Raw genomic sequence first — 25845 nt, forward strand, 5'->3', positions numbered from 1 at the left:
CTAAAACAGAGGATGGAAGCCAATTTAGGGGAGGTGTCCAGGTATGAACATGGAGAGCTGGACTTGATACCTGTAAGGTCCTTCCCAACTTTAAGTTGCTATGATTCCCATGCCATAAATAAGAATGTCAGTGCATCTTGGGAGCAACATGATAACTGATTCTGTAAGGAACTTTCTTTTTGTTGCACAGTTCACAGGTTTTTAAGAATCTGATGTAATTCCAACATCATTGACTGTACCCGTTGTTGATCATCACAGTAGTGCTGTGTAACAACCAGCCATTAAACCTCAGAGACATACATGTTTTTTCCCACAAACCTGTGGGTTAGCTGTGAAATTCTACTGATCTGGGTTAGGCATAGTAGATCTCAGCTGGACTTCCTCATGTGTCTGTAGTGGGTTGTGTGTGTTGCTGGTTGGTTGGGATCCACACAGCTGTCTTTCATGTGCACCTCATCCTCCAGCAGGATACCCTGGGTTTGAGACAGTGGCAGTGTTCTGAGGAAGAGAAAGAGCACATGCATGCATGCTCACAAAGGATATAAGGCCCCCCCCTGAGTCATAGGCTTGGAACTGGCAAAAGTAATTTCCACCACATCCTGTTGGCCAAAGCAAGTCACAAGACCAGCCCAGATTCAAAGGGTGCTGCAAAGGTCACATTGCAAGAAGATGTGGATACAGAGAGAGGTGAAAAAAATGGGCCATTTTGCAATCAGTCTATCACACTGACATGAACTTATAAGGAAATGTATTTGTTTTATTTTTTAACATCTGTTTTTTTTTTTTTGAGACGGAGTTTCATTCTTGTTACCCAGGCTGGAGTACAATGGCTCAATCTTGGCTCACCACAACTTCCGCCTCCTGGGTTCAAGCAATTCTCCTGCCTCAGCCTTTTGAGTATCTGGGACTACAGGCGTGCATCACCATGCCCAGCTAATTTTTGTATTTTTAGTAGAGACGGGGTTTCACCATATTGAGCAGGATGGTCTCGATTTCTTGACCTCGTGATCCACCCGCCTTGGCCTCCCAAAGTGCTGGGATTAGAGGCATCAGCCACTGTACCCGGCCATCTGTTGTATCACTATTCGAGGCAAAGCTTTCTGGTTATAGACGTGTCCATTTTCAGCCAGGCCTGGTGGCTCACATCTATAATCCCAGCACTTTGGGAGGCTGAGGCAGGAGGATTGCTTCAGCCCAGGAGTTTGAGACCAGCTTGGGCCACATAGGGAGACCCCATCTCTACAAAAAATAAAACAATTATCTGGGTGTGGTGGTGCATAGTTTTAGTCCCAGCTACTCCTGAAGCTGAAGTGGGAAGATTGCTTGGGCCCTGGAGGCCATATCTGTAGTGAGCTCAGATTGTACTACTGCACTCCAGCCTGGGCAACAGAGCAAGACCCCATCTCAAAAAAAAAAAAAAAAAGAATGTCAGCTTTCTAGATGTGGTCGTAACACTGTGCACATGTTTTGTCTTTGTGCTTTCCAGAGTATTTTCAGCTATTGTCTTTGGTGCCATGGCTGTTGGGCAAGTCAGTTCATTTGCTCCTGACTATGCCAAAGCCAAAGTATCAGCAGCTCACATCATCATGATCATTGAAAAAACCCCTTTGATTGACAGCTACAGCACCGAAGGCCTAAAGCCAGTAAGTTTGATGTTTCAACTATTTGATCTACTCCTGACTCCTGAATGAAAGTATTCTAAGTAGAAACTTAATACAATTTGTGCTTTCAAATATGCTGATAATAAAATCAAACTTCCTAGGTCATAGATTCTTTTCAATAACTGCTACTAATATACATGAACATTCAGTACTTTTACCTAGCAAAGATTATAGGGAAATAGGAATACTGCCCACTTTGTAAGAAAACCCTATTAATTGGGTTGGGAGCCTGCCTCAGCCTCCCAAGTAGCTGGGACTGCAAGCATGTGCCATTGTGCCCAACTAGTTTTTTAATTATCTGTAGAGACAAGGTCTCTCTATGTTGCCCAGGCTAGTCACCAGATTTTATTACATGTAAGTTATTGTATTCCTGAGGAACAGATTTGAGTTATCGCAGCTGTATTGTATATTCATATTGTCTTAATACATGCTATGAAAGCTTTCACTCTTTTAGATGTCATTAAATTCTAGCAGTCTGAGGCAGAGCACAGTGGCTCGTGCCTGCAATCTCAGCACTTTGGGTGGCCAAGGCAGGTGGATCACTTGAAGTCAGAAGTTCGAGACCAGCCTGGCCAGTATGGTGAAACTCCATCTCTACTAAAAATACAAAAAAAGATTAGCTGAGTGTGGTGGCGCATGCTTGTAATCCTAGCTACTCAGGAGGCTGAGGCACGAGAATCGCTTGAACCTGAGAGGCGGAGGCTGTAGTGAGCTGAGATCGCACCACTACACTCCAGCCTGGGTGACAGAGTGAGACTCTGTCTCAAAAAAGTAAAAAATAAAATAAAAATAAATAAATTCTAGCAGTTTGAAGTGAAGCCAATTATAATACGAATTCATTACCTTCTGATACTTGATAATCAAGAGAGTTAGCTATACATGTTATTTTCAGTATTGCAGCCATCAAATGTACTGTTATTCTTCACTTTGCAGAAAACACTGGAAGGAAATGTGACATTTAATGAAGTTGTATTCAACTATCCCTCAAGACCGGACATCCCAGTGCTTCAGGGGCTGAGCCTGGAGGTCAAGAAGGGCCAAACGCTGGCCCTGGTGGGCAGCAGTGGCTGTGGGAAGAGCACGGTGGTCCAGCTCCTGGAGCGGTTCTATGACCCCTTGGCGGGGAAAGTGGTGAGCACACTTTCATATTCAGTTCAGGTTTTCATCATCCAAATGTCTGACTGTATTTAATTCTCAACTATAAGCCATGTTTTTTTCAAACCTTTAAACAATAACCCCACTTAGTCTGACAGCCTAAATATGGTCAAGTGGTGTCATCTGCCCCAGCCAACTTCTCCAGGCTCTCTTCAACACTACGCCTCTATCCTCCTTTGCAAGCACCTTTTTTTACCACGCATCTCCCCTGCCATACTTCGGTTTCAGCTGACTTGAGAAGAACCAATAAGCAATCCCATTACTGGGTATATATCCAAAGGATTATAAATCGTTCTATTATAAGGACACATGCATACGAATGTTCGTTGCAGCACTGTTTACAATAGCAAAGACTTGGAACCAACCCAAGTACCCATCCATGATAGACTGGACAGGGAAGATGTGGCACATATATACCATGAAATACTATGCAGCCATAAAAAACGATGAGTTCATGTCCTTTGTAGGGACATGGATGAACCTGGAAACCATCATTCTCAGCAAACTGACACAAGAACAGAAAATCAAACACCACATGTTCTCACTCATCGGTGGGTGTTGAACAGTGAGAACACATGGACACAGGGAGGGGAGCATCACACACTGAGGTCTGTAGGGGGGAACTAGGGGAGGTACAGTGGGGGGTGGGGAGTTGGGGAGGGATAACATGGAGAGAAATGCCAGATATAGATGATGGGGAGGAAGGCAGCAAACCACATTGCCATGTATGTACCTATGCAGCAATCCTGCATGTTCTTCACATGTACCCCAAAACCTAAAACACAATAAAATAAAATAAAAAACATAAAGAGAAAAAAAAATGGAGGTAGCCAAAAAGATTCAGAACAGGTGCTAGGAGTGAGATGAAAGCCGAGGATGGGGACTGTTTCAAAGATGGTGGTCAGCAATGACAGATGGTATGAGGAGACTGAGAAGACGTGATAGAGTCTAGCAATGAATGGGCTATTTCTCACATTTTAAAATATTCTTAGTGAAGTAGTGATGGTAGAAAACAATTAAGGGTCGCTGAAGTATGGTTAGGAGGAAAAATGGAGATGTAAGTGAGTATAGATTATCAAGAATATTGAAAGTAAAAGAGGCAAATAAAGACAGTGCTTGAGTTGGGGGACAGAGTCCAGGGAAAATGTTTAGGAGATAAATTCTTGAGCATTTTTATGACTGGGGATGAGACAGAATCATTGATGGAGAGAGGGCATTGAAATACATCTGAGAAAAAAAAGTAGAATCAAATTTGGGAAATGTATAAAGAATGTGGAATTATGCCCTTTTGTCTTCTGAACTAAAATGTGTCAGGGGATGTTGATGGGGATGAGAGAGGTGTCTGGCAGGGAGTGGTGAGTTTAAAGGACTATCATGGGGAATAGGAAAGGGGGATAGGAAAGAAGACAAATTAAAAAGGAATAGAATTAAGATAAAGACATTTTCATTATGTAGGCATGTAATTAGTTGTACTGAGAAGTGATATTTAAAATACTTAACAACGGGAACAGCATGAGCATTGACCAATCAGAATGGACACCTGCTGGTACGAGTCAGTTGGAGGTTAGTAGCATTTAATGACTGAAATGAAAAGAGTTTTCAACCTGTAGTCTAGGGCTCTTTTGACTTCCTCACAGCAGTTCCTCTTACTCATAAATATTTGTTACTGTATTCAAAGACAATTATGCCTTCATTCAGTCTACTCTTTAATCATTACATAAGCTTGTTCCCTACTTTTACTCTCTTGCTTTATATGTTCTGTGAACTCTGATTGTGTCCTTCAATTTTGTGGTGAGCTTAAAAACAAGACTTTAAATGAAGATGTCTCTGATAGCCGAAGCAATTAGAAGAGGAAATGTTAGCTCTCAGATACTTATTATGGCCCTAAACAGGCAGTTAATAAATAATGTGTTAAATATTGTGCTATGATGAATTGTAGGGCATGATATCTGCCCTCAAATACTTTAACTGAGGAGATGGGGCACAGACTTACGTGAGTTAGATTAAAGAAGATAGGCCTAGTGCTAGTTCTTAAGAAAGAAGGATTTGCATGTGGGTGAACAGTAGGGATGACATTCAATGTAAGAGAAAATACAAGCTGTGATCAGTGATTTGTACTCAGTGCAGCCAATAGGACACTTTGGCTGAAATAGGGAGTTTAGTTTGAGTAATGGTTCTCAACTTTTCTGATAATAACTTGTGTAGGAAAGATTTAAAAATGTCACCATCCACTAATGTACTCATAGTCACTTTCCAATAGGAAAAACCCTTAGTAGTAACGAAATGTTGGAGTTGAAAATAACAATACAATACAGCACAATAATGATACAAGAAGAAGTAATGATCATTCTGCAAGTACATAAACACAAGTATAACATAAGTTAAAACATGGATAGCATCAGTTATAGTTCAGAGTAGGAAAAAGAAACTGCACTAAGTGTTTCAAGTAGAGGGAATTACATGCTAACAAAATCTTTGGAAGAGCTGGAAGGGTGAAAGTAAAGGTGGCTGCTTGCTCCCAGACTTCCAAATCACAGCACCGCGGCTGTGATTCTGTAACCAAGAAACTGCAGATAATTATGCCGATGTCACAGCTGTTCAAATTTAAAGACCCAAGACTAGAATCTGGCTGTTGCAGAAATTCTTGTTTGTCAAAGACTAGTTAAGCCATTAGCTTACTACAGCTGCTGAAGGAGAGTTGGTGTCTGCCTTCCAGATTTTACACTGTGCATCTCCCTGGTAGACCCTAACTTACTTCCAGAACCAAGGGAAACTGGGAAATAGTTTTTAGCCTTCTAATCCCTTGATGTACAAAAGGGCAGACACGGAAGTATAACAAAATGACTGTTGAGTACATAGGACAGTAAGCATCCCAGAACATTTTGATATTAGACTGAAAATAAAGTATCCTCATTTATGCAGGAATATCCGTTATCTTCTCCTGTGCATTTGCACTAGGGCCTGGAAATACTGCCAGATGGTGCGCTGCAGCCAGACTTCTTAGCAGAAAGTGTCCGCAATAAACTCTAGTAAATGTACAAAATTTTGTTTACGGACATCAATGAGTAGCCCTGAGAAACTCAGTGGATTTCTACTAGTTATTTTTTACTGCCATGTAAAAATGAGTCTATGATTTGAGCATAAGAATTAAAGAAAGAATTTGACCCTGAGGACCTCCCTGAAGTCAGGAAATTCTCATGACCATCAGTGGACCTTGAATCATACATTGAAAAACATCGACCTGAAGTGTTGGCTCTCAAGCTTCGGTGAATATCAGAATGGTCTAAAGAGCTAGTAAAAAACACAGCCAGCCTGGATTATTCAAGTAGGCTAGGGTTTGGCCTTTTATTTTTATAATTTTCCTAGGTGATTCTGCTGCCAACCATCATTTGAGATCTACTGAACTGGTAAATTTGAAGAAAGATTTAGGTTAAATTGCGGATAGTCTTGAAAAATTAAGCTATAGAATTGTGAAGATGGGAGGATCCAAGTTTTGAGGGACCTGAAGGTTATACAATTTTAGGGATTCAACTTAAAGAAAAGGAAAAGTTTTGAATGCAAAATTAGATGCAAAAGTGGATATTTACTTCAAATAAAAAGAAATCACAACCAAATACTGGAAGCTTGTAGATTCTGGTACCTTTCATTTTTAGGCAATTTATCATCAACACTTATAGGAAAGAGCTTCCTGACTGTAGCCTTGCCACTGTCCCACCCAGAACACTGTTCAACTTCCCAGAATTTACATGTAATTGAGGGCTCCTGAAGTGTAACCTTCATCAGCGTCACTGTTAAATCATCCCTGATTTGAGTCTTCCCCTGACCTTTCCTTTCTCCCCTTTCCAGTCTCTCCCATATAGGACAGTCAGAGCCTCCTTTAGAATACAGTTAGAAGATGCTTGCCATTGTCTGGTTAGAAGTGCCTGGGCCAAGATGGGTGCATTCCCCTTTCAAGCGAGGACATAAAATATCTTTCAGTTGTGAGGTATTAGTGTTACCAAAACCCAGCCTATACTGTTTGAATCCAGTCCTAGTTTTCCCCTAATTACTAACTGTGACCTTGGATAAGTTACTTAACTTTGCTCATTTCCTTATCAGTAAAATGGGAATTAATATCAGTGACCTCATAAGAGTTGCTGTGAAGGTTAAATAAGAGACTGTATGAAACATGCTTATTACAGAACCTACAACATTGTCTGTGCTTGATTTTTAAAAATCGATTATTTCAGAGTAAATACACGTAGAAGAATACATATTTAACATTTTTGTGCTAATGAAAGCAAGCAATAGATTTAACAGTCTACAATAGAGATAGCTAATCATTTTAATCTGGCCTTACATTATTTCTTACCAACATGTTTACTTTCTTAGTTATGTTTTTATCTAGACCAGGGTTTTTTGAGCAGTTCTCAGAGATTCCCCAGAGTTCCTTGGTCTTCCATCAAACCAATACCATTCCTCAGCCAAAGAAGCTCTGCTTTGATCTGTTTTACATTCTAGGCTTCTAAACTTGTTTTCCCTAAAAAAATAATTCTTCAATCAACATAGGTTTTAAATAGTTTACAATTCTAGGGTATTATGTGGGAACAAGGAAGCCCAAGAGTGTATTCAGTGTAATGAAGAAACTCATTATAACTTGCTGAGATCATTCAGATTTGCCTGTGATTATATTAGTTAGGCAGTGTCTGTTTTCCTCCCAGGGGCATAAACCTGGAAAATTAAAACAAAAACAAAAACAAAGCTCCTCCTTTCCTTACATTTCTGCTTCTCAAGTACAGTGTTTTATCTAACAAGATCTGCTGTTTAGCCATACCTTTGTTTGGCCTTTACAGTCTCTCTCCACCTTCTACTTTCCACCATCATTTATTAACATTGTAAGGAAGCCTGGAGTGTACGTGTGTGGAATAGTCTCTATGGCAACTCAGCTTGGTACTAATAAGGTCATGGCAGAGCTTCCATCCCTGCACCTGCCAGTGTCACAAGCAGAAGCCACATTCCTATAGCAAAGATTGTACCCTACCACTCACCAGCTGTCCCCTTGAGCCACCCAGCCAGGCACATGCAATACACAGAGTATATGGCTCAGTACATGCTTGTCACTACTATTAGAAAAGCTCAAAGCTGAGTCACTGGTGCCTTCTTCAGAAGGGATGTACAGCTCTCTCACTTGAATGCCAGAAAATTCTCTTGCAAAGCAGACCTATCTGGCAGGCATATTTGCGTCAGAGTAGGGCTTGTTATTAGCAATGCTGTAACGGGCCCTCCCCAGATTTCTGCAGAATAATCCAGGGAGCCAGATTATAGAGAAAGGGCTCAGTATTGAGGATGTCTGTCCACCCTTTCCTGCCCCTGTTCACCTATCCATCCCCTGTAGTTCCTGACCAGCAAACTTATTATGTGGTCATAGTTGTTATTTATTTCCACTCTAATCCTGGCCACTTTTTCTCTGAAAAATGGAGATATAAGAATAAGGCTATCAGGATACATCTCAGAAGTATTAGGCATTGTATTAGTTTTCTTTGGCTGCTATAACCACATGGCACAAATTCAGTGGCTTAAAATACCACCAATTTATGACCTTACACTTCTGAAGATCAGAAGTCTAAAATAGGTCTCAGTGGGCTCAAATCAGGTGTCAGCAGTGCTGTGTTCCTTCCAGATGCTCCAAAGCATGATCTGTTTTCTTGCTTGTGGCCCCTTCCTCCATTTTCAAAGCCAGCAGTGGCTGGTTGAGTCTTTCTCACACTGCACTGCTCTGATACTCTCCTCCCTCCTTCTTCCTCAGTTAGGAGCCCTTATGATTACATTAGGCCCACCAAGATAATTCAGGATAGTCTTATTTTACAGTCAGCTGATTAGTGAGCTTACATCTACTACTTTCGTTCCTTTTTGCCATGTAACATAACACATTCACAGGATCCAGGGATTAGGACATACATGCCTTGTGGGAGAGGGAATATTGTTCTGCCTACCACGTGCATATATCAGAAACCATGGTTAACACACAGGAAGCATGACAGCTCCTCAAAGCATACAGTTATGACTTGGTTGGATTAACCTTAACTAACCAAATTTTAGTCACACAACCTTTTCCTTAATCTCACAGTACCTTGGCAGTTTCAGTGTAGGAAATAATGATGTTAATTGTGCTAAATTCAAAGTGTGCTTGTCCTGAAGTTGACCTGTGAACTCTTGTTTTCAGCTGCTTGATGGCAAAGAAATAAAGCAACTGAATGTTCAGTGGCTCCGAGCACACCTGGGCATCGTGTCCCAGGAACCCATCCTGTTTGACTGCAGCATTGGTGAGAACATTGCCTATGGAGACAACAGCCGAGTGGTGTCACAGGAAGAGATCGTGAGGGCAGCCAAGGAGGCCAACATACACACCTTCATTGAGTCACTGCCTAAGGTAAGTCCCTTTCCAAATTAATAGCCCCGGTGCATGTGGCAGCATCCCTGGCCTATAGTTTGATTTCTAAGTGGCTTGTTTCCCAGAAGTGAAGGGAAATTAGCATCCAAATCATACCCTTACCTGTATACAAGCATCAGGCCACATTTCCTATCTGGGTTAGATGTTACATTTACCTGATCACCTGACCCTCCTTGTAAGGAAGGAATGAAAGTGCTGGACGACTTCAAGTTTAGGAGGGAGGAACATTTCTGGGCTAGGAGAACTGGAACAGTTCTCTAGGTCCAAAGCTATTAGGCCCAAGGCTCCTCCTTTTTCAGCCCTAGGTTTAAGTACAATGTCTGGGAGGCCTTTCCCTTCAAGTCCAAGTACAGAGTCTGGGTTGCCACCTGCAGACATGTTGTTTCTGGCTTGCTGAGGAGGCAGCCATGACTATCCCTCCTCCCCATGTCTCTCCCCTATTTCTCTCCCTTCTTCCTTTTTGCAGCTGTCTCTCAAGCCTCAAACCTCACTGTGGAGTCAGTCCAGTCCAGGGGGCTGAACCCATGCCAGAAAGAGGGCTCTCTCTGAATAAGGGCTGAGCCTTTGGGGTGCGCATGGTATCATGTAATCTCTCGTCATCGTACATTTCATGGGCCCCAAGCTTTGTTTACAGTTACTTGTTGAAATCTTTTCTAGGCCTTCCTGGGCTGTTGTCCCGAGTGTCCTCTGAATTCCTGCTAGGAAGTTGGATAAATGGAACCTGTCACCCTCTCTTAAGCCCTCTTAGATCCTGTATTTTATTTTTTTGTTCCATTTTGTTTTGGAATACAAGTTGAATATGCCTTATCCAAAATACTTGGGACCAGAAGTCTTTTAGATTTTGGAATATTTGCATATACATAATTCACTTATATTTCATGTATACTTTATACACATAGCCTGAAGGCAATTTTATACAATATTTTTAATAACTTTGAGCATGAAACAAAATTTTGACTGTGTTTTGACTGTGACCTGTCACATGAGATCGGGTGTGAAAGTTTTCACTTGTGGCATCATGTTGGTGCTCAAAAAGTTTCAGAATTTCAGATTTTGAAATTTTGGATTATGGATGCTCAATCTGTATTGAAAGTCCAAAATTAGATTTTTTCCAACCTTTATTTTAGATTTAGGGGGTACGTGTGCAGGTTTATTATACCTGGGTATATTGCACGATGCTGAGGTTTTGGGTTATAAATGATCCCATCACCCAGGTACTGAGCACAGAACTCACTAGGTAGTTTTTCAACACGTGCCCTCCTCCCTCCCCACTCTTTAGTCTCTACTTTCTGTTGTTGCCATTTTTCTGTCTATGAGTACCTGATATTTAGCTCCCACTTATAAGTGAGAACATGCAGTATTTGGTTTTCTGTTCCTGCATTACTTTGCTTGAGATAATGGCCTCCAGCTGCATCCATGTTGCTGCAAAAGTTAGGTCCTAAGTGCTTCTCAATCTAGGTAACCTACCCCTCCCATTATCACCAGTTATGTTCTGTATCCTAAGGAAGTGCCCCCTGAAACAAAGCTCAGGAGCCTCAGCCCGGCAGGGAAGGCAGTCTCCTCATGAGGCAGGCGAGCAACTCCAGGTGGTTCTGTTTCCCAAGATTCCCCTCTTCCATAGGCTCTTCTTCAATAACTGCTGATGCCAATCTTATTAAGTTCCAGGGAGGAGGGCTCATCTCTCACTCTCCTTTCACAGTCTAGCCCACTGGTAGATAATTGACTCTTCTCAAGGCTCAGACATTTAAAACAGAAAGCTCCAATCCCCTTTATTGATAAGAAGATAGTGGTTCTCAAGTATAGACACGGATCATCATCACCTGGGAACTTGTTAGGAATGCAAATTTTCCAGGCCCAACCCCAGACCTGCTGAGTCAGAAACTTCGGAGGTCCAGCAATCTATGTTTTAAGAGCCTAGGTAATACTGATGCAGGCTTAAGCTGGAGAACCCCTGGGCTAGGGGTTAATAAAACACAAACACAGAGAGTAACTATTATCTTCTTAAACATACCTTGCCCCGCTGGCATTTGTCTACCACAGGGACCCCCTCTTTTCTGGGCTCCTGGTCTCTAATCTGTCACACAGAGCATACCTATAGACACCATGATTCTCTTCCTCAGTGTCTAGACCAGGAGAAAAAAGGTAAAACCTCTAAGTCCTATTATCTAAGGATCCACTTTTAAGTGATTAATGCTAGGATTTACCACACCCTGTAGGTGGCTGGTTTAGTTACCTTCTTCTTGTAAGATTGCTGCACTACCTTAATCTGCCTCAACAGGATCAGTACTGTATTAAAAGTGCAACTAGTAACCTGTGCACTCACATAAGACACACTTCAGTTCTCCTGCCTTCTGAGGCAGCCACAGCTCTAGGGTACAGCCAGTCCCAAGCATCTGCCAAAACCTCACCCTGGGCCTTCTCCCTCTTTTTACAGGGGCAGACCCAGGGCCGAGTGCCACAAAACTAGGGTCACCAGATATAGCAAATAAAAATAGGCAATGCTGTACTAAAATTTCAGCCTGAACAAGGGCCTGGACATAAGACACTATTACTTTCTAGGTTACCAGTGTGGTCACATCCTGTTTCTGCTGTCTCCTGGAGTAGCTTTTAACTCCTGTCCCTATCATAGTGAATAGTTGGTGACAATTATCCACTGTGGGAAACAATATGGGAAGAATTTTGGGAGCACTCTAGAAACTAAAAATTTTAAAAAGAAGGTGTTCATTTTCAAAGTTAGATATCAAAATGGAATCCTTTATGTAGCATCCATTAAAGTTGTTTAAGTGTTGGAGGTATTTCATAAAAACAGACACTAAAAGACTAACATCCCAAGAATGGCTTTCCTTAATTTAAAATCATGCAGAGAGTGTCACCTGCTGGTTACAAGTAAATTGAGCTTCAATTACTTTATTATGAATACCTTGTTCAAATCAAATTTCCTTTCTCCTGCTAATCTTTGTCCCAAATATAATGAAACAAGAAGATAGACGATACTAACATTGCAGCAATATTCTTCTTCATTAGAAAGCTGACGAGTTTACACTAAACCGCATACCATCATAAGGCCCAAACATCCATTTTCAAGAGATAGGAAACCTACCATTTAGACTTTTTTTAAACTGTTGTTTCCTTGGTTATCCATGAACCATTCTTAGCTTCAGAACCTAAATTTTTGGAGTGTATAGAATCATCTATCCCACTTTCTATAAGCAACCTGTTAGAACTTTACTATCAGTTCTTCTTTCATAACAACAAAACCTTATTTACAGAAATATAACACCAGAGTAGGAGACAAAGGAACCCAACTCTCTGGTGGCCAGAAACAGCGTGTGGCCATAGCTCGTGCCCTTGTTAGACAGCCTCATATTTTGCTTTTGGATGAAGCCACATCAGCTCTGGATACAGAAAGTGAAAAGGTAAGAATTTAAATTGGGTTCATTCATACTTGAATCAGTCATCCTTAAAAATGCTCTATTCTACACAGTAAAAAACAAAATGTAGCCAGATTATTGATGGTTTCTTTAATCACCTTTCAGTAAAATGTAAACACTTTCTGTAGCTGTTATTCAGGAGAGTCAAGATGGCACAAGACAGATTAGTCTTAGAGCCCATATGCTTCACAAACTGTCCCAAGGTCACTTTGTGCTGACCTAAGAAGCTGCTTTCGGGAGGCGTATTTCCCATGTCTACTAGCAGCATTGCTTCAGCAACTGTAAAAAAAAGTGGGAGGGTAAAACAATGTTCGAATCTGGCTGTACCTTTTAAGATAAATATTAGCAATCATTTCTAGTCAGAGAAAAGGTTACGAATTCAGATTATCTGAAAGACAAACTCCACGAGATACTCCCTACATTGTAATACTAAAATTCAGGAGCCTGTGTTTGGCCTTTGCTCAGCCTTCCTGAATTTACTGTGAGCTAGATTTGAGGTCTGTTTTCAAGAATGTTATGTGGCCAGACACATTAGTAAATGTTTTTAAATGATTCAGTGAACTGTACTTACTGCCTTAACTTTAAGAGTAAATGACTGCTGGCCCGCACCTACCGCTGTGGCTCACACCTGTAATCCCAGCACTTTGGGAGGCTGAGATGGGAGAATCACTTGAGCCTAGGAGTTTGAGACCAGCATGGGAAACATAGGGAGACCTCGTCTCTACAAAAATTAAAAATAATTAGCCAGCCATGGTGGTGGGAACCTAGAGTCCCAGCTACTCAGGAGGCTGAGATGGAAGAATCGCTTGAGCCCATGCAGTAAGCCGTGATTGCACCACTACATTCCACCCTGGGTGACAGAGTGAGACCCTGTCTCAAATTAGAAAAAAAAAGGTGGGGGTAGATAACTGCTGCCTCGGAACTAATCCAAACTCAGGTTTCGTCATCTTCTGATACGATAAATTCTTTGTTTTCAAAAACCTGATCTACTTCGCTGACATCTTGTTAAAGAAAGATCTGTTGTTGGAGAAATTCATTATGGAGCTTTTTATGGAAGAGGAATCAGGGGAAATAACTATGAGAATTAATTTATATGATTATGGAATAGGTTGTCCAAGAAGCCCTGGACAAAGCCAGAGAAGGCCGCACCTGCATTGTGATTGCTCACCGCCTGTCCACCATCCAGAGTGCGGACTTAATAGTGGTGTTTCAGAATGGCAGAATCAAGGAGCATGGCACGCATCAGCAGCTGCTGGCACAGAAAGGCATCTATTTTTCAATGGTCAGTGTCCAGGCTGGAGCGAAGCGCCAGTGAACTGTAACTATATGAGATGTTAAATATTTTTTAATATAGCATTTAATTGAAGTTAAAAAGCAAGCATTTATAGAATTATGAAGAGTTGTCTGTTTAACATTTCCTCAATCAAGTTCAGAGTCTTCAGAGATTTCGTAATTAAAGGAACAGAGCGAGAGACTTCAAGTGGGGAGACATCCTGGTTTAAATTGCATTATACATTTTATAACAAAATTAAAGTAGATTTAAAAAAATAAAATGTGTAATTTTGTTTATATTTTCTCATTTGGACTGTAACTGACTGCCTTGCTAAAAGATTATAGAAGTAGCAAAAAGTATTGAAATGTTTGCATAAAGTGCCTGTAATAAAACTAAACTTTCATGTAAATGGCGTGTCATCTTGTCCAAACTGCCTGTGAATATATCTTCTGTCAACTGGAATATTGTAGATAACTTCTGCTTAAAAAAAGTTTTCTTTAAATACACCTGCTCATTTTTGTGGGAATGGTTAAGCAGTTTAAATAATTCCTGTTGTATGTGTCTATTCGCATTGGGTCTTACAAAACCTCTGACTTCATTCTTCTTGGATCCTGCTGATTCTTGCATTTCTACATTAAGGTGGCTCTCAGACTCAAAACACAGATCATTTTATAATTTTGAGAGGTGGGGTGAGACACAATTGTAACATATATATTACTTAGATGTACAGTAAATATTTTGCATTGCTTTTGTAAAGGGTTCTTTAAGGATTTTTAAGATTTTTGTACTTCCAAAATACATTTACTTTTTGTCTTGATAATGAATCATTTTTGCCAATAATTGGCCTCTTCCAAAAGTGATCCTACTGATCTACAGTTGTTTAAAATGTGCCATGAGTTTAACTACATCTTGATGGAAACGTGATTAAAAAAAAAAAAAAAAAGAAAAAAAAGTATATCCCATAGATTGGTACTCTGCATGAGAAAATTTTTTTAAATTAGCCAAAAAGCATTATAAACATTATAAACTGTACTTATAAGCAATTGATATCTTAAATCATGAACTTCTAAAAAGAAAAAAAAAATAAGACATCACCTCCAGGAAAAAAAAAATGGCCAAAAGACATAATCAGGTAATTCCTAAAGAAGAAATACATGAGAAAAATGTATATACAGTTTTAATAATCAGAGAAATGCAAATTAAAACAAAATATCATTTTTTGTCTAGTAACTTAATGATGAATTAAAAAAATATCTAATATGACATTTCTTATTAGTTGAATTGGTCATTGATGTAAACTTCTTTGTTATTTGATAACGTAAGTAAAAAATGTAAATGTATATCCTTCAAGACGGTTATTATAATTCTAAGAATTTAAGAGATATGTAAAAGGATACTGTTAGTACCATTACTTATAATATTGAAAATTGGAAAGATCTAAATATTTAACAGTAAGAAATTATACATTAAATTTTGGTGCATTCACAAAGTAGAATACCATATAATCATTAAAAAATTAAATCAAAGAATATTATAAAATATAATAATTTTATATAAAGAAAAAATGGCTACCAAATGGCTTCAACAATATGGTGGCTTTTTTAGGTTTTTATATATATATATACACACACATATATATAAAATTATACATATTATATATATATTTTTAGTATATATATACACACATATATATGTATAATTTTATATATATATACACACATATATTTAAACTTCTGAGAGATAGTCCAAAATAAACCAGAGTTAGAAATGATTTTATCTCCTAAATTTTCAGCTTTTATTTAAAAATTTTAAGACTTTTAAAAGTGTGCTTAGTTTAGAAAATTTTGACACATTTATTTGAATAGAAGCATAAAACCATGTCGCTTGGTTTGGCTTCTTAAAGATGTTTCCCTTAATTCTTTGTATGTCTGCTATCAGGACACTCTCTTTACATGAGACTTTTATTTAAAAAAAAATTCTTAGATGTCTATGAAAAGAAAAGTAAAAGTATTTTATATTGTCGTTTGCTATCTGGTGACACTCACTGGCTCTCTCTGAATGGTGCTTCCCTGTTCACTGTTTTGCCCTGGCTGGAGTTGTGTGGATGTGGAGCGCCTCCCAGGGCCCTGGCTTTTCCTGCCTGAGTATATTGCTGCACCCTTAGCTTTAAAGGCTGGCAGAGATGGGGTGCTCTCTTTCACACCATGTATTTTCTCCAAATTTACCTCACAGGGTCAATTGCCACATTCAAGTGACTTCAGATGCAACAAACAATTTTAGTATAAGCAAAGTCTCACTCAAAGACATCTACACGATTATTTCTAACATTCTTGGAGTAACTCTGGTAGAAAGTAGGAGAAACAGAAGTTCTTATGTTTAAGAAACATTTATTGGGCGACACAAAAGGTGATTACAGTAGTGAAGCTCTAGGACTATGTGATTAAGTACCAAATTGTGTCACATGTCCTGGATAATAGTTAAAAGCATGTGATTTGGTTTGGCTCTGTGTCTCCACCCAAATCTCATGTTGAATTGTAATCTCCAATGTTGGGGGGACTGACCTGGTGGGAGGTGATTGGGTTGTGGGGGCAGATTCCCCATTTGCTGTTCTCATGATAGCGAGTGAGTTCTCCCAAGATCTGGTTGTTTAAAAGTGTGTAGCATTTCCTGCTTCCCTCTCTCTCCTGCCACCATGGGAAGATGTTCTTTTTTTGTTTTTGAGACAGAGTCTTGCTCTGTTGCCCAGGCTGAAGTGCAATGGCCCAATCTCAGCTCACTGCAACCTCCGCCTCCCAGGTTCAAGCAATTCTCCTGCCTCAGCTTCCTGAGTAGCTGGGACTACAGGCACCTGTCACCATGCCCAGCTAACTTTTGTATTTTGGGAAGATGTTCTTGCTTCCCCTTCACCCTTCTGCCATAAGCTTCCTGAGGCATCCCTACCCATGCTGGCTGTACAGCCTGTGGAACTATGAATCAATTAAACCTCTTTTCTTCATAAATGACCCAATGTTGGGTAATTATAGCAGTGTGAGAACAGACGGATACAGCAGAGTAGCAGGAGTGTGCATAGCTCAGATGCTGCCTAGTGGGAAGGGACTGTGGTGTTTGTTGTGTTGTGTTTCATAGCTCTGTACATTTGTCTCCTCAGCAGGGCCACACTGTGAAGGCTGGGTGACACTGTATTTATCTTGGTATCCCCAAAAGCCTAGAAACAGTGTCTTAGGCATAGTAGACACTCACTAAATGTCTGGTGAAGTAAATTGTGGGATGTTGGTGAGGTATCAAATTTAGATGGAGCCAAATTGCGGTAAGCCTGGAATGCCAGGCAGAGGAATTCAGATTTGAAGAGATAGAAGATGAAAAACCATTGATGACTCTGAATAGGAGCATAATGTGGTGAAAATACTGGTACCCAGAGGGAGTGGACAGGAAAAGCCCTGCAGTGAGTTGAAAGGTGGCGTCCAAAAAGACATCTCTGCATCCTAGTCCTCAGAACCTATGAATGTGACTTTATTTGGATAAAGAGTCTTTACAGATATAATTAAGGATCTTGAGGAGATCATCCTGGATTATCTGGGTGGGCCCTAAATCCAAGGTCCAGTGCCCTTATAAAAGTGAGGTACAAGAAGTATTGACACAGAAGAAGAGGAGGTGATGTGATCATGGGAGCAGAAATCAGAGTGATGCAGCCACAGGTCAAGAAATGCCAGCAACCACCAAAAGCTGAAAGAGACAACAAATGGATTATCCCCTGGAGTCCATGAAGGAATTGCGCTCCTGCTGGATTTTGGATTTCTGACTTCGAGAACTAGGAGAGAAGAATCTTCTGTTGGTTTAAGCCACCATGCTTGTGGTAATTTGTCACAGCAGTCTCAGGAAACTAATACAAGCCTCAAATCAGTGACGCTAAATAAGATGCTTTTATTTAAGAGAAAACACAAGCAGTGAGGGTCATGTGGCTCTGAGTTGGGCTGAAGAACAGAGAACAGGTAGCTATGGGAAAACACTCACAGCCTAGTAAGTGGTGGAGGGAGGATAGAGGCTGGCTGGGAAATGCTGTGACTGTGAGGGATATGAGGAACTCTTTAAAGGGAGGAGGATTTGTTTGTACGGCTTGGAGATGACATCAAAGCAATAGATGTTTGAGGTGTGGCCCTCAGTATGCAGACAAAGCACAAATGGGTTCCAGCATGTGTGACTTACTTGAATTCAACCCTTTTCTAGCCCAGGCTTCTTTGTTTTCCCAGTTCCCAGATTATTCAGTTATACCCAACTTTTAACAACGATGGTTCTTCTATTTGGTTCATGGGAATCAACTCCTGTTATTAGGATAAAATGTGCTTCGGTCTCTTTCCTGACACATAATGTAGCCATTTGTCCCCAGGTCTCAATAAGAGGTCTTTTTTAGAAACTAATTTTTCTTAGATCTCAGCTTAAGGCACATGCTCTGATGTGTGAACCCTTTGAGGAGAGGACTGTGTCTTTGCATCACTTTGTTCCTGTGTTTGACAAAAGTCCTTGGCATATAGCAGAGGCTCAGTAAGTGTGTTCTTTTGCCAATTTTTTTTTTATCTGTGTGTGTATGTAGAAAAGTGTGTATCTTTTTCTGGGTCAGTTTCACTCTATCACAAATTAATACCTAAAAAGGCCTTTGTTAATATAAAATATATAAAGAAGATTCTTAGCTAAAGCCATATAATTGTACATGAAAAATAGGGGAGCCCATCATTACAGTAAGACCTGAGGACTGAGCCTTACCCACTATACAGAATAAAAGAGAGAAGACTTATGCAAATTGTGTGCTCTTAATTTTGTGAAAGAATATATATATATATATATATATAAAAATATATATATATATAAATATATATATATATATATATATATATCAAATCCAGAACACTAAAATTGGTACAATACCGTTACTGTACTACTACAACTTTCATATATGTATATATATGAAATATATATATTGTAGTAGTACAGTAACAGTATTTCATATATATATATGAAAGTTGTAGTAGTACGGTAACGGTATTGTACCATATATATGATATATGATATACATATGAATTCATATATATGATATATATATATGAATTCATATATATGAATGTTGTATATATATGATATATATATGAATGTTGTATATATGATGTATATGAATTTATATATATATGAATGTTGTATAGCAACAGTATTGTACCATGTATATCATATATATGCATGAAAGTTGTTGTAGTGTATATATATATGATATATATATATGAATTCATATATATATATATGAATTCATATATATATATATGAATATTGTAGTAGTATAGTAACAGTATTGTACCAATTTTAGTGTTCTGGGTTTGATTTTGAACTACAGTTACTACATGTCATCATTGAGGGAAGCTGGGTGACAGGTACCCAGGACTCTATGTAAGAGCCCCCTCCCTACCTCACCTCCCAGAAAGAAGAAGTAAAGAACAAGCCCTGGTGATGGGAGGACGGGGAGGGACAAGAGACAGAGGAAAGACCTAACGGGATGGGCAGGAGGGGAGGGAGTTTTTGCTTCACTACCCTTGCTCAAAAAGCCCAGCCATCAACAGCAGATGTCTGACACCCTATAAGTCTGAACAATCAGATGATGTATATGAAACTCATTTGTAAAAGTTTTAAGACTTATGTAAAACAAGGAATGTTATGAAACAAAGATATCCATTGAATTCCCCCTGGACAAAGGGAAGGAAGCACTTTTCAAGACAGCGTTTCTTCCTGAATCTGTTCCAAAAGGAGCCTCAGTGACATTCCTCGAGGTCACTTAACACTTGCTCCAAGGTCAGAACTGGAGGCAAGACCCTTCAAAGAAGCCTCCAAAACAAAGGGCTTGAAAGGTATCAACTGATTTTTACAACTTCTTTCCAAGGGTGACCTTGGCCCTGCTGATCCGTGTGTAACGGAAAAGCCAGTGGCTGCTGGGCATGTCACCAGCTGCTGCCCAGTGCAAAGTCACCCTCTGCTCTCCCAGGGCACCAGCTGTTCTGTTCCTTGCCACCTCAAGATCCACTTCAGCCTGGGGAGAAACCAGAGCCTCAGGTCCAAGTGTACCCCACTCATCCGCTCCAGCTCCCAAGGGACAACCAGCCTCTTCGCGGCCCCCACCTGAGGACCCCGGGCTGGATGTATGAGTCACAGGACCACAGGACCAGAGGGGAGCCTCCCAGAGAAGGTTCTGCTGCTTCTGCCCTGTGCCCACCATCCCTGGGGTCTCCTTCTGAGAGCCCTACTTGACAAAATAGGTTTCAGGGTATTTTAAACCAAGGACCAGAGCCCGAACTGTGATGATTCCACCCTGTCAGAATCCAGTCAATATTCTATGAAAAGCCCACGTTACATGGGGTGGCTATGGAACTTGACCCAGCTCGGCCCCCAGCCCACTGCCAGCATCAAGTTCCAGCCCCCAGAAGGGCCCAATAAGCATGTGACTACAACCTCGTGAGAAGGGAACCCCTCAGCGGAGCCCAGCCCATCCATACAACTAGAAGAGATTGTAAAAACCATTTGTTTTAAGCCAATTCATAACCAGAACAAGTAATAACCCTCCTAGTTCCAGAGCCTATTAAGGACTTTCAGTGACCTTAACCCTCTTGATCTTCAAAACAATCCCTCTTAGCTGCAATATCATGGCGGGCACCTGGTTTATCATTGCATACACCAATACCTCTATCAATACCTGGCATATCAAAAGACTTCAATAAAAACATTTGTTAAATGAAAAAAATTAAGAGATTTGTTGCTCTTAGGAAAAAACAAAGATTAAACAAAAGATTTTCAGGGAGCACTTTCTGCAACTGTCATCCTTTGTCCCCCTTGTAACTTCTGATACCGAGGTGAAAGACCTCTGCCCTTGCAGTTTGGAGAAATCAGAATAACGAAGAGAAAAGCAGGAATGCTTACAGATATGTGCAAGGGCAAAGATATATGATGAAATATTTTTACCTGGGCTCTTTCAAAATAGCCAGTTTGAGTCATAAGGAAAAGTGACCTTTGAGTTGAAACCCAGTTTTCGCTTTCTCAACTGGGTGGCTAAATTTAAATGATTTCCCTCTCATTGATTATGCTTGGTGTCCAGCCAAGCTCCTACGCTCCCCAGTCAGAGAAACCTGGGCTTCTGTTCTGGCTGCCAGTTTGCTGATATGTGTGGCTTCCCAGGCAAGTTACTTACTTTCTTTAAGCCTCTGTTTCTGCATTGGAAAACATGGGATTTCAATACCTTGCTCATTGGATTCGTTGAGCACTAAATAGTGTAATGAAATATTTAGGACAACACCCAATACATAAGATATAAGCCAAAAAAAAATGTTCCTTTCATATTTTTCTTGCTCTTCAAAGCTACCACTTCTCTTTCATGAAAAGGAACTATTTTGTATTTATTTAACGATTATGTTAAGTGCCTACTGAACTAGATATTGGGAGTGCAATGATTAGACAAGGAGCTTACAGCTTAGGAGACAGGACATAGTTTAATAATGTGCATTGATGCCATGATGCAAGGTGGTGGGGTGTGGTAGGATCAAGAAAAGAGCAATTACATCTGTGAAGAGTGGTTTAGGGGCTAAAAAGGATTTTAGGGCAATCAAGATGTTCTTTGGAAAGTGAATAGATTTTTTAAAAACTGTGGTACATCCAGATAATGAAATATCATACAGTGCTAAAGCGAAATGAGCCATGAAAAGTCACAGAAGAAAATTAAATGCATATTACTAAGTGAAAGAACCCAATCTCAAGAGACTCAAATGGTATGATGCCAACTACATCACATTATGGAAAAGGCAAAACTACAGAGATAGTAAGAAGATCAGTGGTTGCTAGAGATTGGGGGCAGTGAGAGATGAAACAGATAATTTTTTTTAGGGCAGTGAAACTACTCTATAAGATACTGCAATGGTGGGCACATATCGTTATGCATTTGTCCCAACCCGCTGAATGTACAATAACAAGAGTGAACCCTAATATAAACTATTCAGACTTTGGGTGATGATGTGTTAGTGTAGAGTCATCATTGTAACAAATGTGTCACTCTGGTTGGGAGGCAATCAGTGTATAGAAATAGGAGATACATGGGAAGTCTCTGTACTTTCCACTTAGTTTTGCTTTGACTCTAAAAAGAAAGTCCATTAAATAAAAAGCTTCCTGGATAATGGAACAGATGCATGTCAGATGAATAATAGAGGAGGAGCGTGGATGTGGAGAGCAGTATAGAACAGCTTAGAGGGCTGGAACCAGAAGAGATTCAGTGCAGACAGAGTTTTAGATGTTGGGTGTAAGGAAGGGTGGGTGGAGGCTGGAATGAGACTGGGCCAGGTGGCAGGACCTAAGCCTGAAGGGTCTGGTGTGCCAGAATAACTTTTATTATTTTTATTTTTGTTGTGATTCTTTTGAAATAATGTGAATGTTGAGATATGCCTCACTTTAGAGTGGCCTCATTCTTTCAAATGTAACTGTACAGAGAAATTTTGTAAAATAAATCACATTTGACTTTTTCCATTTCCATTATAAAGATGAAAATATAATCCTTTACAAATTCCATAAGTAAAGGGAAAAAAGGACCAACTTCAGAAACCTGCTTTGTGACTCCTGAATGTGTGGGTAGACTGCAAGAGAGCTTTCTTAGCTGTGGAATTTCAACCACAAGCATGGGGGTTGGTGCACACAACATTCTACTAAGATAGGCAGGAAATCACATTATTCTTTTTAGTCAAGAATAGAAAGACAAAACTAAACAATATTATCAAAGTCATAAATCTAATATTTTAGTTACATATGCAAGCCAATTTGCAGGTGAGGCTTTCATTTCTTTCAAGATTTGAGTGCAGTTTCTTTTTTAATTTCCATGAGTTCATTGTCCCTTGTCAACTCTCTCTTATGAAAAACATCTCTATCAGCATGGGCAATGACACTGTTATCCCCATTCTTCAGTTTAAACACACAACTCAGGCAGCGCCTATCAATGATTTTCCATGTTATTTTGGGACAGTGCCAGGTCTAGCCAAAATACGGCTGAGACTTCCCAAATTATGTGAAAAACCCCATGACCACAATATTCTACCTCTTTTTAATTAAAGAATGGTATAAAGCTGTTCAGATTCAGAGAGCCCAGGTCAAGAACATATGCATATAGACAAAGCCTGGAGAGAAATATGCCAAAAAGGAAATAGGTTAAAGTTTAAAAACAATATTAAGGATTTCCTTTATAAGAACTTTTTTTTTTTTTTTTTTAACACGGAGTCTCGCTGTGTCACTCAGTCTGGAATGCAATGGTGCGATCTCAGCTCACTGTAACCTCTGCCTCCCAGGTTCAAGCGATTCTTCTGCCTCAGTCTCCTGAGTAGCTGGGACTACAGGTGTGTGCCACCAGCTAATATTTGTATTTTTGGTACAGACAGGGTTTCACCATGTTGGTCAGGCTGGTCTTGAATTCCTGACCTCGTGATCCGCCTGCCTCGGCCTCCCAAAGTGCTGGAATTACAGGCGTGAGTCACTGCACCCGGCCGAGAACAAATATTTTAAGGAGTATTTAAAAAGCGTCAGAGACTAAACACAAAATGCAGGTGTTTCACAAAAATTAGCATTTATGAATTTGTCTTTATCATATACTTTAATTCAGAAAGCAACTTTTTTGAGTAGCTAAAATTTTGATTATGGGTTATATTTGGTTATAATAATGAAATTAAATTCATTCATTGGTAGCTGAAATCAGACTTAAATACTTTTAAAATTTGCATTTATGCTAGAAAGGCCACCTTAGCCAACAATTTTATTGCATTGCAGATCAAGGCTAAGCTCATAAGTTAGCTATGAAAATTCTCTGCACTGAACTCCCATATGCTTTCTATACTTCTTTATGTTTCACTGTGTATTTTAACTATTTCCTTATTTTCACTCTGTTTATAGCTATTTTACATATCTAAGGTCTAGTCTCTGTCTTGTTATCTTTATGTCTTCACTGTCTCAACACAATGTCTTGACACGATAGGTGTTCTCTTTCAAAGTGTTGCATAAAGCATTATTCACAATAGCAAAGACATGGAATCAATGAAGATGCCCATCCATGCCGGATTGGATAACAAAAATATGGTACATATACACCATGGAATACCATGTAGACATATAAAACATGAAGTCATGTCCTTTGCAGCAACATGGATGCAGGTGGAGGCCCTTATCCTAAGCAAACTAACATAGTTTGCCAGAAACCCTAAGCAAACTAACATAGTTTGCTAGAACAGAAATCCGAATACCACATATGCTCACTTATAGTTTGTAACTAAGCATTGAGTACACGTGGACACAAAGATAGGAACAATAGACACTGGGGCCTACTTGAGAGGGAAAGGTGGGGGCATGTGTGCATTGGAAGGCTACCTGTTGGGTACTATGCTCAGTAACTAGATGACAGGATCATTTGTACACCAAGCCTCAGCAACCATAATTTACCCATGTAGCAAATCTGCACATGTACCCCTGGAACCTAAAATAAAAGTAGAAGAAAAAAGAAGAACAAAACAAAAGTGTTGCATGAATCATGAACAGACACAGCTGGTCAGAAAATAATAGAGTTTAAATACCTGTTGGCAGTGTCCAGGTTCTTCATCTTCAGACCTGTGCCAGATATCTTCCTTTTGCCCTTCCATATCTACTCTCCACACTCCTCTCCATGCTGCTTTTTACTTAAGGAAGTTGACTTCTGTGGGTTCAGCTGAAGTGGAGGGGGGTGGCTGGAGACAGTTGGGGTGGATCACTGCCGTTCTTGAAGCAGTTCTGTCTACATGATGCTCAATATGGCTTCTGGGAACTGCCCCTCCCCTGATCCACACTGGCCTAGGGAAGGCCATATACCGCCCCAATGTTTGTGGCCCCAAGATATTTTGCTATCCATTACAGTGTATCCACCATGTCCTATGTTCTACCCCTACCTTTGTAAATAGTTCCTTCATTAAATCCTCTTTGAATATCCTAATCTGAATATGCCATTTGTCCTGCTGAGACTTTGACTCATTTGATACATGACAATTCAAATTATGGCAAAAGAGTCCATCATTCTTGACCAGTATATGCTTTCTCAAAATCCTCTCAATGAACTCTGAAAGTCTAAATTCCTCCTAGTTTTTAGCCTCTAATGTGTCAACCCTCTTTTATATCCCACCACATCCTTCTCTGCTTTTTGACTCAGTCAAATTAACATCACACCTTCTTTCTTTCATGTCTCCATTCTTCACCTGCATCTGTCTTTGGCATTGTTTCCCTGCTTTTGGAACTTTTAGGATTATTTCTCTTAGGAGTAATATTATGAATAAGTTTAAAGAGACTACGGATATTGAGCTTTCAATGAGTATTTTGGGGTATCGGGAGGGAGAGGAAACACTGGAAACAAAGTTAAAGGATTTTTTTTTTACTATAGAACTTCCCAGAATCTGTGATGTGGATTGTGATCTTCTGAGTGTCGTAAGCAGCATTTCTCAAACTTACTTCATCATGGAACACTCGTTATCACTAAGCACCTGTTGGCATTCCTCAGGTCGCTGTTTGGAAAAGCTTGCCTGTAGGTATGCTTTTCATTCCAACCTGCTCTTCCTCCGTAAGTATTGATTGTACAAATGAACAAATATTGACAAACTTGGTCAGAACTCTAAACGAGGGAAGTGGAAGACAGGATACCGCAACCCTTCTTTCCAATCCACCGGTGTATGCATACATCAGGATCTCCAAAGACGGGTGGGGTCGTGTGAAAGGTGGCCAGCGCTTCCTGAAAGATCCAGCTTGAGGGAGTGGCAAGAGACCAACCGGATGGTCATTCAGATGTCTTCTTCAAGCCTTCAAACCTAAATTAGTTGTAGACATTTC

General features: G+C 40.0%; 1 protein-coding gene across 1 annotated transcript in view; it reads left to right on the forward strand.

Annotated features, from left to right (window-relative positions):
- Positions 1-14488, forward strand: part of ABCB1 (ATP binding cassette subfamily B member 1) — a 105746-nt gene extending 91258 nt beyond the window's left edge. Inside the window, exons 25-29 of the mRNA XM_032253036.1 lie at positions 1487-1643; positions 2595-2792; positions 9019-9225; positions 12516-12662; positions 13786-14488. Of these exons, the coding sequence (XP_032108927.1) occupies positions 1487-1643; positions 2595-2792; positions 9019-9225; positions 12516-12662; positions 13786-13992 (916 nt within the window). The 3' untranslated portion in view covers positions 13993-14488. The remainder of the gene's footprint in view (positions 1-1486; positions 1644-2594; positions 2793-9018; positions 9226-12515; positions 12663-13785) is intronic.
- The last annotated feature ends 11357 nt before the right edge of the window (positions 14489-25845 follow it).

Source organism: Sapajus apella, unplaced genomic scaffold, assembly GCF_009761245.1.
Source record: "Sapajus apella isolate SASKATOON/1434 unplaced genomic scaffold, GSC_monkey_1.0 scaffold81, whole genome shotgun sequence".
Classification (NCBI taxonomy): domain Eukaryota; kingdom Metazoa; phylum Chordata; class Mammalia; order Primates; family Cebidae; genus Sapajus; species Sapajus apella.